General features: G+C 37.6%; 1 protein-coding gene across 7 annotated transcripts in view; it reads right to left on the reverse strand.

The window, feature by feature from the left end:
- Positions 1-2,617: 2,617 nt before the first annotated feature.
- FUT8 (fucosyltransferase 8) overlaps positions 2,618-13,451 on the reverse strand; it is a 334,871-nt gene continuing 324,037 nt past the window's right edge. For all 7 annotated transcript variants that reach the window (XM_058293266.1, XM_071213869.1, XM_071213870.1 and 4 more), the window contains one exon: positions 2,618-8,524. In XM_058293266.1, the coding sequence (XP_058149249.1) occupies positions 8,207-8,524 (318 nt within the window). In that variant the 3' untranslated portion in view covers positions 2,618-8,206. The remainder of the gene's footprint in view (positions 8,525-13,451) is intronic.

The following is a 13,451-nucleotide window of genomic DNA, read 5'->3' on the forward strand; positions in this document are numbered from 1 at the left end:
ATCTGAAAGACAGGACTACTAATAGCAGTGGTCAGCAAACTTTTTTCTGTAAAAGGCCGGGGAGTAACTCTTTCAGGCATTGTGGGCCACAACGTCTCAATTCTGCTGTTGTGGCCTGAAAACGGTCATAGACAATATGATACAAGTGGGTGAGGCTGTGCTCCAATGTAACTTTACTAGCGAAAACAGGTGGTGGACTAGAGTTTGCCAGAATTCTGGTTATGGGAATTACCAATGAGTTTCTTTAAAGAGCGTTACCTCAGTTAGATTGAACCAGCTGATGAACTCAACAGGCTTCATGAATCCCAAACTCGAAACTAGAGCCCTTTCTTCCTTAACATGAACACATTTCAGATGTTCTCATTCTTAGTGTTGTGGCCCATCAGTGTGTCTCCAAGGAAGTATACTGGTGTGACCCACTCTTCGCCTCCAAGGAAACTGACTCCTCGCTTCTCTTGCCCTTTATGTCTAAAAGTTCTTACTTTACCTGAAACAAAGCTGTAATTCTCTGAAAGAAGTTTTACCAGGGAAGAAAACAAACAAAAGAGGAGTCCCCAAGTATAAAGCGGTGGGTTTATAAAACCTGTTTTATTAGGTAAGGAATTAAGTTATTTTCTTTTAACTGAGGCCTAGAAAAGGGATTGTCAGCTGGTCTAGACTAGCAAACAGGGCCATCTTTCTCTTGCTACCAGATAGAGCAGCCCTGGCCTCTAACTCAGGTGGCTTCAGGTTGACAACACTTACGACCTTGTTGGAAGCTTAGCCTCTAACATGACCTCTTTAGAAATTTAGGGCTGGAAGGGAACTTGAGGTTATCTAAACTGCATTATAGGATTGAGGTTTATACCATCTGTTTAGTTTCTTGGTGACTAAAATAAATACCATGCAATGGGTAGCTTAACAACAGGAATTCATTGGCTCATAGTTTCAGAGGCTAGAAGGCTGGGGGTTTCCTTCCTCCCTGTGTCAATATCTTCTGGCTGGCGGGCAATCTTTGGCCTTCCTTGGCTTTTCTGTCACGTGCCAATGCACGTGGTGGTGTTGTCTTTCTCTTCTGGGTTCTGCTGACCTCCAGCTTCTTGCTTCTCTTATGGGTTTTTCTCCATCTGGCTTTCACTTTGCTTATAAAGGACTCAAGAATTCTAGATTAAAGCTCAATCTGATTCAGATGGGCTACACCTTTATTGAAGTAATGGCTTGAAGAGATTTTATTTACAGTGGGTCCATACACACTAGAATGTGGACCAAGACCCATAACATGCCCAAACTGGGGTACACAATTCAATCCATCACAGCATCCAATTCTGCTTGGACATTCCTGCAAAGCCAGGAAGCTATCACCTAAATCAGTTTGTGTCATCTTCAGTAACAACATTTTACTAGAAAGGTTTTTCATGTTTTAAGTTAAACTGACTCTCATGGTTGCTAGCTCTGCACACTGCAGTCACATAAAACAAGCATGCTCGCTTTTCCCCAGAGCAGCCTCACCAACACCTGAAGATGCTATTGTGGAGGACCGTACACGGGATTCAAAATGCGATTCAGGAGTCTAATACCTTCACAGTCTTCAGACCTCATATTTTGAGGGGGTGGGGTTGGGAAGGAGGGGGAGTCACAGCACATTCTTGGCTCATACTAAGCTTATGGTCAACTAAATTCTTTAAGCCTTTAGTTATAACTCCCACATGCTGAATTAAGGCACAACTGGCTTTCTTGATCTATGAGTAAGTTATGTTTGTAAGTGCTACAGTATATGAAGTCCCCTAGCATTTATTACCTAATGCACTGATTTTCAGCTCTATGTGCTAAATTTCCTCTTTCATTCAAATTTTCAAGCAACTTTTGAGATCTTGATTCTCTCAAACAATATAATTTACTATTACCTTGGTTTTTTGTTGCCGGAAATTTTGATAACAATGCAATAATAGTTCTCATTTGTTGAGCTTTGTGGCAAACACTGGATTAAGAAGAGGTTTACATAAGTTAACTCATTTAACTCTCACAAAAACCTGATGAAGGAGTTACTATATCATTTTCATTTTATGATGGGCAAAGGAAGGTACAGAGAGATTGTTACTTGCTCAAGGTCACAATGCCGGTAGGTAGAGGACCCAGAATTTGAACCCAAGCAGATTGACAATTAAAGACCATACTTTCAATTACTACATCATACTGTTCTCAGTGATGTTTTTCAAAGCATTACTAAATTATATCAAGAAGTCTAGATAGAGCCCTGTGGCAAATAAGCGGAGACTTGAGTCAATCGTACTTGTTGAATAAAGTAATCCAACTAATTTTTAACATAACTACCTATGCTCATGTAGCCTCAGTTGCTCAATCTTGTCCACAATAACATAGTGAATGTTACGCTGAAATCCTAGAGGCAATATGCATGTGGTATTCCTTGAAGTGGTTAAAAGCCAGGCAGTCTGCATTTGAATCCTGATTCTAAAACCCTATAGCTTCATGACCATGGGCAAATGACTTAAGACTTCTGTGCTTTCATTTTCCTAGTCAATAAAATGGGGGGTAATGATAGTATCTACTTTATGATCATAGTGAGGAATAAATTATTTAGCCCAAAGTGTTTAGAATAACCCTAGGTACATAGAACATGCTCAGTAAATGTTAGTTTTTATTACAATTTTCACAAATAGCCATGTCAAAACAAGAAAAGATTAATCTGGTATATCTGATTCTTACAGTTATCACTGTTTTCTTTTTAATAACATATTCTAAAACCTTACTCATAATAAATCAAGTTTATCAATCTGTGTTTGGTAATCCATCTTCCCTTTTATGAAAACAGAAATATTTGCTCATCTTCAGTCATTTAGCACCTCTCTAGCTTACCAGGCTTTCTTAAAGTCTCCCAGGAGTTCCAGTATCCTCTCTACACTGGGAACCAGAGACTTGAAGTGTCCTCTCGTCTCCTGATAAGAGGGTGTAATGGAGAAAGATAACAGGAACCCCCTAAGCTGGCACCTCAATTTGTAGCCTACAGTCAAGGTCTCTATATGAGCCTGAGCATAGGAAATCAGCATATCCCAGCTTCGGGTCCTCAAGGCCAGGTCTGAAAGGGGCCAAGGTATGAGCTGTTACAGCAAAGCTGTCCTTTAGCATAACTAAGTTAATGTTAGCCCAGGATAGGAGCCAGACAAGCAGATATTTCCGAAGAATTAGGATATATGGATCAACTGAACCTGAAAGCATTGTGTAGTTATAACCAACCTTACCAATCCCTACCAGAGATGGAATCTTGAAGTTAGAAAAGAACTTTCTTGATCTAGTCCAAAGGCTGTAAACTAATGGCCCATGGCCCAAGAGGTCCTTTAATGTTTTACGTATTTTTAAAAATTAGCCACCAATAGAATCTGAGATTCAGGGATATTACCTGCTCATAGGCACTATGACAAGGGGAAACAAAACTGAGAGCTGGGTCTTCTACCTTTGCCCCTTCCATTTTCTTTGCTGGTCCAGAAATTCTTAGGGGCTGAAATCTACTGGGGAGGTAAGACAGGCTAGGAACTTGAAGTCCCAGCATTTCTCAGTCTAAAATATCTATGCTCACTGTTCAAAGTAAAGCACATTTCCGGTATCCACAGATGCTCTCATACACAGCTCTGTTATGAACAAAAAAGTGCTTTTTTCCCCCCTTTTGTTAATGGCCTTTCTCACTCACACAGGCAGTTAGGGAACAATAGCTTCCATGGGACACTGGAGTGGGAGAAGAGGTTATAGAGAACAGTTAGAGAAGACAGGTCAGTAGGAGCTCTCAACTCTCTTCCCGACTTTTCCCAAAACATCAAATGGCCCAAGCCACGAACTTCAATATATTGCTTTTTAAAAAGTGTAGGCTCTGTCCAGATTGACATAGTTTTATACAAAGCATGGTCTAGCCGTGCTCCCCTTGAATGTAGAAGCATTAATTTGTGAAAATCTTTTAAATCTTTAAATAGACATGAACACATAATATGATAGTTTCCTTCTGCTTCAGGTCCAGAAATATCTTATCTAAATCTCTCCTTTTGTTTGAGGATGATTTGGTTCCTTTTACATGTTGGAGATGCCAACGACAAAACTATAGTCTGTGTAAGTAATTAAAATAGGAAATACATCTGGAATGATATAGTAACAAGGTAGCCATTCACATGAGATCAAGATTGTCTTATTTAAAGGTAAGAAGAGGAGAAAACAGTTTTGCTGAGGCAAGAGAACCAACTGAATAGCTGAGCAGGTACTCAGAGTCAGAAATTGAATTATATAAAGAACCAGAAGTAAACGCACAGCCTAAGAGCATGCTCACACATGCATAACGTCAGGTTGAAGCCAAAGAACTTGCCAAGGCCTGCCTCTGCTCTGCCAAAGATCCTGGAACAGCTCTTTGATTCCACGGCGGAGACTGCTGTCAGGAACCCATTAAGTACAGAGGCAAATTTCCTTTTGTGTTCCCCTTTCGGCACTGTACTTTAAAAGTTTTCTAGAATCTATCTAGCATAAATTAGGGTGTTAATAGCTAAGTTCCCAGATTCACCAATCCCCAAGCCACACATTTAGTCTATACAGGTCTATCAATCTCGGCTGTTATGGTCTCCAGAGAGTACAAAAGAATCATCAGGCAGCTGGCTATGGCCAATGGGAACTTGTCTAGTTCCCCTCAAGTGATAGCGATTTATTCTCAGTGTGATAAAAGAGACTTACTAGATGCACACTTCAGACCCCAATACTTTTCCTGGTCATTGAATATATAGTGACTGTATTCTCTGGGAACTAAATAGTGATGACAGTAATTACTTTAAGAGATAGCTTTAAAAATATGCCTTTTCTCTCTTAACCCTCAATTCCCTCAAAAGTTGGTGCCATTAATCTTCTCAACTTTTTAAAAAGGGAACCCAGCACATAGGCTTGGCTGTATATAATAAGAAAAACTGAAGACCAGAGAGGGAAGCAACTAGTCCCATTCATTTGGGACACAAAGAAACCCTGGGCTGTGGCTGGAAGCCCTTTCACAGAAGGCATGAACTCTTTTTAGTGCCCAGCTCAGCAATAAGTCAGACTTGAGTGGCAAGATTAGGAAAGCCTCAGTGAGCCCTTTTATAACTACTTTGTCATGAATTTAAAGGATTGTTATCCATATTGAATGAGCCCAGGCTAGTAATTTGGTTCCAGATAAATCTCTTTTAGAAATAGGTCTTCTGACAAGGAAAAGTCCCACATCATCTTAATCTAGCACTGGTCACTCAATTCAAAACCTTACAGGGTTTTTAAGTACGAGGTCCTCATGGAGAAAGAACAATGGCAACAAAGAAATGTCAGTCCTCCTAACACAGTAATGTGTAGAGGAGGAATCACCAAGTATGTGTTGATTTACAAAACAGTGGCTCAGAAAAGCCTTTCCTGAAAGATATAGTTAATAGAGTTCCTTAGCAGGTAGAGCAATTTAGTTTTTCACCTTCCTGCTTGAGGTTACTAACCGCTTAGCTATCAAGGCAAGAGTCTAAACATAGGCCATTAGGGGACTAAGCCTCCCACTTTTCTCATTTTGTCTCTGCCTTGAAATTCCACTTCCGGTATGGTTGAGTAAGCACATACTAGACTAATCTTCCCGCAGATAACAACTATAAATTCTTGACAGAATACAAAAAACTACCTGAAGGCATTAGAAACCAAAGAAAAGAAAGCAGGCAAATTTGGTACAGAAGTTGAAACTTGGAAGAAGGGAATGGCATGGGTTAAGTGCCATTTCTACAGCTTTTAATTTGATAGAAACTGCAGTCTTTCTGGTCAATGAACCAGAAGACAGCTGCTGGAAAGTGAAGGGGGAAATCTTGGAAAAAAGACAGCAAAATAAGGAGAGCCCCACATTCTGTATAAAACCTATTATCTCTAGCTGACCTCTGAACCATACATGTATGGGACGGACTCTAGCTTAGGATGAAAGAACTGAGACTTGAGCTGTTTCCCAAAACATGATTTATGTTGAGTCCAGTAAAGTTAACTGCCTACTAACACAAACAACAAAAAATAATCAGTACTCTTTGGAGGAATATAGCAGGATCCACAACAAAAACATTTATAATGTTCAGGATATAATCTAAAATTACTGAACATACAAAGAACCAGAAAAATTTGACCTAAGTACCAAAGGCAAATAGAGAACAACTCTGGGATGACTCAGATGTTGAAATTAGCAGAAAAGGATTTTAAAGTAGATGTTATAACTATGTTCAATGGTGTAAAGGAAAACATGCTTGTGAATAAAAAGAGGAAATCTAAGAGAGAAATATAAATTATAAAAAACAATCAAATGGAAATAAAACTGATAGAATAAGTGGAATGAAATCTTTGCCTCCATTTGGAAACCCACTCAATTTATTTCCTTCATCTTTCCGTTCTTTGGTCCTTTTACTTCTGGAACTGGGTCAATTTAGAATGAAAAGAGATTGATTTATTCTTTGGCTCTCCTACAAGGATATAAATCAAACTACAGTTACTGATGTTCTGATGACAAGTTTTGGGTGTTGGGAAGTAACTCATATACAAAATTACCTCTGACCAGTTGGGAGATTTTTGTGCTAAAACTAAACTGAAAATTGCTTACTGACACAAAAGGTAGTTAGCTTTGCACTTTGGAAGGCTTGACTTGAGAAGCGGAAAGAATTTAGGGAAGTTTGGGGGAGAGATTTTTTTATAGAAATCTTTTTGTTTTAGTGAGGATACGAAGGTCAGGGGATAACTGAGCTTTTCTTCCTGGGATCTCTGATATTCATCACCAGGTTTGCTACGGGTTCCTATGAGCATCAACATTTCATTTTTGCAGTAGAACATAAGTTGCAATGCTCCTGTCAGGCAGGCAGGCTGGCTACATACAAATAGGGAGTGTTTTTATGAGGAGAAAAGTGATGCTCAGAGAGAGAAAATCAAAGTCTATCTTTAAAGTGATTCTGACATGGAATTATTAAAAGGAAGTTTTTAGAGGAGAAAATCCCCAGTCCATTTTGGTTCTCACACTGGTGACTTTCTCCTTTGTTCACCAACTTCTACACACAGTGAGACACATATTTCAGACACAGCCAGCTTTCCAGCCCCAAAGAAACCTGGTAATTTCAAAAGCAGTACATGATAGGAAAGGGCGCAAGTCTGGTACATACATAAAGCAAGAAGACCCAATTCACAAAAAATGGCAAAATTCACAGTAAGATTACCAAACAAGCCTGAAATGGTTACTTTTAGAAATAGAGGGGATAGTTTCTCTGGGGCAAGGAATAAGATTACTTCAATTAAAACAAATAAACAAAACAAAGTGGTGTTCTTAACAACTTGGTAATGTGCACCAAATAAATCTAGTATTAAAATGTACCAATGACTCTCTGAGCTAAGACCCAATTAACCAAATCTATCAAAATCAGAAAAAAAGGAAAAAGTAAAGCAAAAAACTATAAAACTCCTCTTTTATCATAGTTCTTCTACTATAAAGCTGACACTACATCATCCAATGATGCAAAATTCTAGAAACTTTACAAAATTCCTCTTTTTAAAATTTATTTTTTGTTATCAAAGAGAGTGTCCAGAAACATTAAGTACTAAAGAATTTGTTCATGGCATTGTTTTACAAAAATTCCTAATGGAGTGTGAATATTTTATTTTTTGATGTATCCTTCACTTATTAATGACAAAGTGGATGTACTGATGCAATTACTTAAAAAAAAATCAGACAACCTTATAAAGGAAAAAAACAACCATTCTCATTCTGAATCTGAATTCAGTGGTCATAACATCACCACTGGCTAAGAATCATCTTTCCCCATACTAGGGAGCTGTTCAGGTCTTCTCTTTAGGTCACAGAAGTCTCTCAAATATAGGCACCAAGTTTGAAGTCCCACAAAAAATATGTCTGTGTCACTTAAATTACACAATGTGGCAGTGTTTGTTTCATGGGGACACAGTCTTAAAAGACGGAGCAAAGTAGTAAACAAATTGTATGTTATACATTGTGAGTACATTATTGGACTGTGCAGTAAGGGCATTGTAGCTCTTGTTTAAAGAGTAATTCCACCAATGAAGCATCTATCTGTTCCCAGTTGCTCTCAGTGCTGAAGATGTTTCTCATTTAGTCCCATGTTATTAAGTCAAGGGCCTCCTTGGTCTACTGTCTGGCTCAAATGGTTTGAACTGAGTTTGGTTGTCAATCTCTTCCATCTGAGCTTTATTTCTCAGCCTCAGGGTAAGTAGGGTACTTGACAGTTTCTATCTTTTCTTTGACTTTGTAGGAGGGATATAGGCCCGTCCTTCCCAGTTTTCTGTTGACACCTTTAGAATAGCCATTCCAGTGATTTCCAGCTACACCAATGATATCTCCAGGCTCCATGGGAATTTCATCTGCAGTTCGAGGTTGGTGAGGATAAATGGCAATTTGGTTGTGGGCATTTTGGCCCCCAAAATAGTAAATGTCATCCAAAGAATGGAAGTTTGCAGAGGCATCAGGATGCAGTGTTTGCATGATTTCATAAGCAACTCGACAGACCTTGGGAAAGAATGAAAAAATAATCTGTTAGTATATATAAAGCTGTATTTCATAGCAATCTGAAAATCCCTGACCAAAGAGATGGGCCACAGTACTGAGTGGCTGAGTAGTGAATTCTAGTCATGAGTTTCAGTCCACTTGTTCTTAGATGCTGGTACAAGTCAATCTTACCTCTCTCTCTTTTTTTTTTTATTTTATCAAAAGGTTATTACAACTAAAGTCTCTGGGAGAAAAAAAAATGATACACTACAAAGTCCTTTAAGAAAATGATTCCGTTAATTTCAATAAGCACCTTATGCTGAGCACTGGTGATACAAAAAGTAGTAAGACATAGTTCCTACACCGTTGAAGAATTTAAGGTTTACGATTAGGACTGTAAATACTTCACTCAAATGCTGCCAATACTTTTTCTTTCATTTACTACTAATCAATTATATATGCGTTTCTGCTTATTTAGGACTTGATCTCAGAATTCTTCTCAACAGAGATTCAGATTGTTACTGAAAGTCAAATGGCACTGGCAAATGAAATAAATCATAACTGCCATTTATGTTGTAAAGAGTTTTTTTAAGTGTAGTGAGTAGAGAGTGGTGTGCTTGGACTGACAGCTGGGCTAGCCTCTGGGAGAGATAGGATATGCATTTATCTAATTAGTATAATTTTAGGACTTTGTAAAAGGTCTCTTTCTGCCCAGTGTATAGCAGCAGAAATTCCACAATCTGAGCTTCACTGAACCTTGAGTTTAATGCTTGGTGACAAAAGTTAAATTATAACTATCTCCATGGAGGGATAATATTTTAAGCAATTAATAGTTTTTTTCAAATAGTGTAAATGGGTTTCAGAATCTATTCTAGGAATATATGGAGACGAAAGAATACTAGAATTTTGCTTAGAAATCCTTACTTGATATTACTTTATATATACATTATGTATAGAAAACTCAACCCAGTTCAAATTTTCCTAAATCTCTAGTTGTAGTACCTCTGTTAATGAAGTTTTACTACCTCTATATCAATGCTTTTGCATATATTTACAATGATATTAATACTGGTTTATTCTGCTGATTGGAGCAATTTATGATTACCTGGCAGTCCTTTAAAATCTCAGGATTCAAGATCACCAAAAACTGAATGGAGATGCTCCTTCCTGTTGTGGGAAAATGGGATCTGATTGGCTTAATCATCACCTCAGCTTCTCGGAGGATCTGAATTTAGGAACTCGAAGAAGTATTCTAAAATGCTATATATAAATTTCAGATGAAACTGGGTTTAGGCATTATTTTTAATTTTGCAGATCAGGACTAAAATACACGGAGATTAAGTGATTTGCCCAAGTTCTAGTGTTAAAATTACAACTAGACATAGAAACAAGATGATGAGAATTTTGTTTTCAAGTTTGCTACTTTGCTAAAAAAAGTAATTTTATATCAGGAATGGCATGGCACAAAGGAGATTACTGGTAGAATACTGAGACGATAACAAAATGAAGATCAAAATTCAAGTTCAAATTCAGCCAAAGGTCCACATGGGATAAGTAAAATGAAGTGGGAACTCTGGAAAGGAAGAAACTAAATAATTAAAGGAATTACAATAGCAGCAAACTACAATAATAATGAGAGAGGCTAATGTTTACAGAGCCTTTGCTCTCAGATATTGTTTTAAGGTCTAATTTAATTCCCTCAATATTCCCTTAAGAGTCTATCTTATGCTCACTTTACAGATAGCAAAACTAAAGCACAGAGAAGTTAAGGAATTTGCCCAAATCTATTGTGGTAGATTTAGATTTAAGTGGTAGATTTGGGTTTTCAATCCAGGCAGTTTGCCAATCTTTGCAACTGCTCTGCATATTATCTGTTGGGAGGTTCTATTCTCCTGCTTTACATTTTAACACTAGAAAGAAAGGCCAAGGCCAGCCTTGGGCAAACTTAAGATTCTTACTTTCAGAAAGATGAGTCAAATTAGTCTAACAAAACAAAAACAAAAATGTAGCTAGTAAATGCCTAGCTACAATTAGCACTCTCTGGCTTCAGAGTATGGGCTCTCAATCACATCAAATTGCTTTAGATATATCTAGAACAGTGCCTGGCACATAGTAGGCACCAAATATTTACCTGTTGGATGACTACTGCTCCATGCATAATATCAGCCCAGCATGGGTGATATTTAATCCTTAAGGTCCATTTATAACACTTTGAGTAGGAAATTTTAAAAACTGTATATAAATCAGGCCAATTAATCACAAAGGCCTAGAAAGATTACTACGATGTTGATGTTTGCACTTAATTATCCCAAGCTTCCTCTTTATGCCTTACAAATCCAAATCACATGGCAGGTAAATAAAGGTTTTCAGCTGATGCCAATATTAAGTTAGACTTGATACTTGACAGGTAGCATGACTGAGAAAGGTAGTCTATGGTTTGCAAAGCAGTGGCTGGCCACATGTAGTATGTTTTAAGTTACTCTGTGTTGATTTAACACTACTTCCTTTTTAGTACACCACTAGGAACACAGCAAAAGGTAACAGCAGAAATCCCACCACAGGATAAAGCATAGAAATGTGACTGTATTGAAAAAAAAATTTTTTAAGTGGGTGGGGAGTTCCATTAGTCTGAGTTTCATCCCTGAGGAGCAGCCAGATGAGTTTGCCTGAGCCTCCAAAACTTTCTCAGAGCAGGTAGGATCTTGTTTTTGTCAAGACAAGGCCAAGGAGACTCTCCTAGTTGAGAAGCTGCAAATGGATTCTGGGAGTTGGTGCAACTTTGCTGTAAACTACTTTACTTTGCTATCCAATGTGAGAATAAGACCAAGGTCTTTGCTACATTGTGAGAGATGACAAAAGGATTAGTGTAACACCAGCTGCATGACGCAGCATTCAGCATTGCCAAGCTAGAGCCCGTGTCGATGTAAAGCTCTTTCTGGCCTTCTGCTTTGCAAAGTAGCCATCTTGGGTCTTCATCCTGAGCTTTCTCCATGGTGCTCTGAACATGCATAAGTGTTTCATAAACCTGTCTCGGTGGAAATTCCTATCCAGAGGATCTGTCTTTAATAATATGAATGTATTTCTTGGTTTTGCCCTCTCAGCCTTCCAAGTCTGATTTAAAAAGAAATGAATCTAATTACGTTGCAAGTGGATTTGGAATTAGACAACAAGTGCCACAGAAATGGTGTATTGAGTAGTATAAAGGGAGTTATCAATTTTGTTCTAAGGTGCTTCTTTTTTAATAGACAAGTTGTAGGTTTACAGAAAAGCCATGTAATACAGAGTTCTCATCTACCATCCTTAGTGTGGTATATTTGTCACAATTCATGAAAGCACATTTTTCTAATTGTACTAAATATTGTCCATAGGGATGGCTGTTTTGTACAGTCCTATACTTTTTTAAAATATAATTTTTATTCTAGTAACATATTTACAACCTAAAATTTCCACCTTTTAGTTACATTCATAAATTAGATTCCAGATTAATAAAAATATGATTCCAGAACAGGATAAGCAATTTTTAAAAATTACTTGATATTTTGCCCATCTAAAACTAAATTGTTGACCACTGTTATTTCCCAAACTATAATTTATTTCCTTCAGATTAAGGTAGTTTCAGAAAAATAACTTCAGAGACAAAGAAGATGCTTTGGGCATAGGTAGTTTCCAGTAATGAAGATCAAGATTGGAGTATCTGGAAGAATAGTTTGGAATGTGATTGCATGGCTTTGAAAACTCACCTGATGCTCTCAGAAAATGCTAATATTGTCTCTAATTTTCAGATTAAACACCCAGGACTATTCTGTTCAGTTTATGAGGCTTTTATGATAAACTTGGCTTTGATGAAGGGGTTCGAAAAACTAAGAGTAACAATGGTAGCAAAATCAGAGAGCAGAGCCACACTGCTTCTCTTTAAAAACTTTTCATTTAAGGAGAATTCCTAGACCTCGCTTGTAGATACCAAACCAAGAAAGATTAGAAATCCCGAGACTGAGGAGGGTGGGCCCAAAACATTATAAGGAATCCTGGTTAGTATGCCATGACATTCAGGCCTGCAGTTTCTCAAACATCAAGCCATCCATCTTTACTTCTTATGTGGCATCTCAGTCTTTCAACAATGTTTACAATAGCTCATGGTCAACATATAAACTCTTTTTCACTATTGCCACACAGTGCAAAATTCCTCAAAGGAAAGAACTTAGGATTCAGAAAGGTTATGTGAATAAAAGGTCAGGATTGTTGAGGTGTTTTAAATTTGTATCACTTCCTAATCCTCTCATGGAATGTTGAGTTGGCTGTATATGTCTTATACTGGGATTGAGATTTGGTTCTTGATGTTTTATTCTTTTGTCCTCCTTCTAGATGTTTGACTTTAGTCTCCCCAAATTTTCTAGCATCCCGGTGGCATGTATAGGAAATTCTGCAGATTAATTTCCCTTAAGCCAAAACACACACACACACACACACACACACACACACACACACTTACCTGGATTTGCTAAAGCAAATACTATTACTTCTTACACTTTGGGAATAAAGAACTTTTGTTTCTGAAAATTCACATTATATGGCTATGTTTTCTTTCAATTGGCTAAATGCAATTGAGGTAGTACTTTGGCACAGAGAAATTAATATGCTGAATATTACTGGTTACTTTTCTTTATGAAGAATTGTTATGCCCGTCTAATACTCATGGTGACTGGGTAGAGTCTAAGCATTACCCGTAACTACACAGCATGTTTTATACTCCTAAAAGAACATATAATCTGCAAATGTGTCCTGTGAAAAAGAGTGATAATCAAATACTGTAGAGTCTGTCCAACAGGTAAAGATATTCCTATACCTAAATATATAATAGCAGCTAACATTTATTGTGATTAATTTATTGCTAGATACTATTTTCTCTAATTTCACAAAACTCTGTGCAGTAAGTACTGATATCATCATC

The sequence above is a fragment of the Dasypus novemcinctus genome, chromosome 3, assembly GCF_030445035.2.
Source record: "Dasypus novemcinctus isolate mDasNov1 chromosome 3, mDasNov1.1.hap2, whole genome shotgun sequence".
NCBI lineage: Eukaryota > Metazoa > Chordata > Mammalia > Cingulata > Dasypodidae > Dasypus > Dasypus novemcinctus.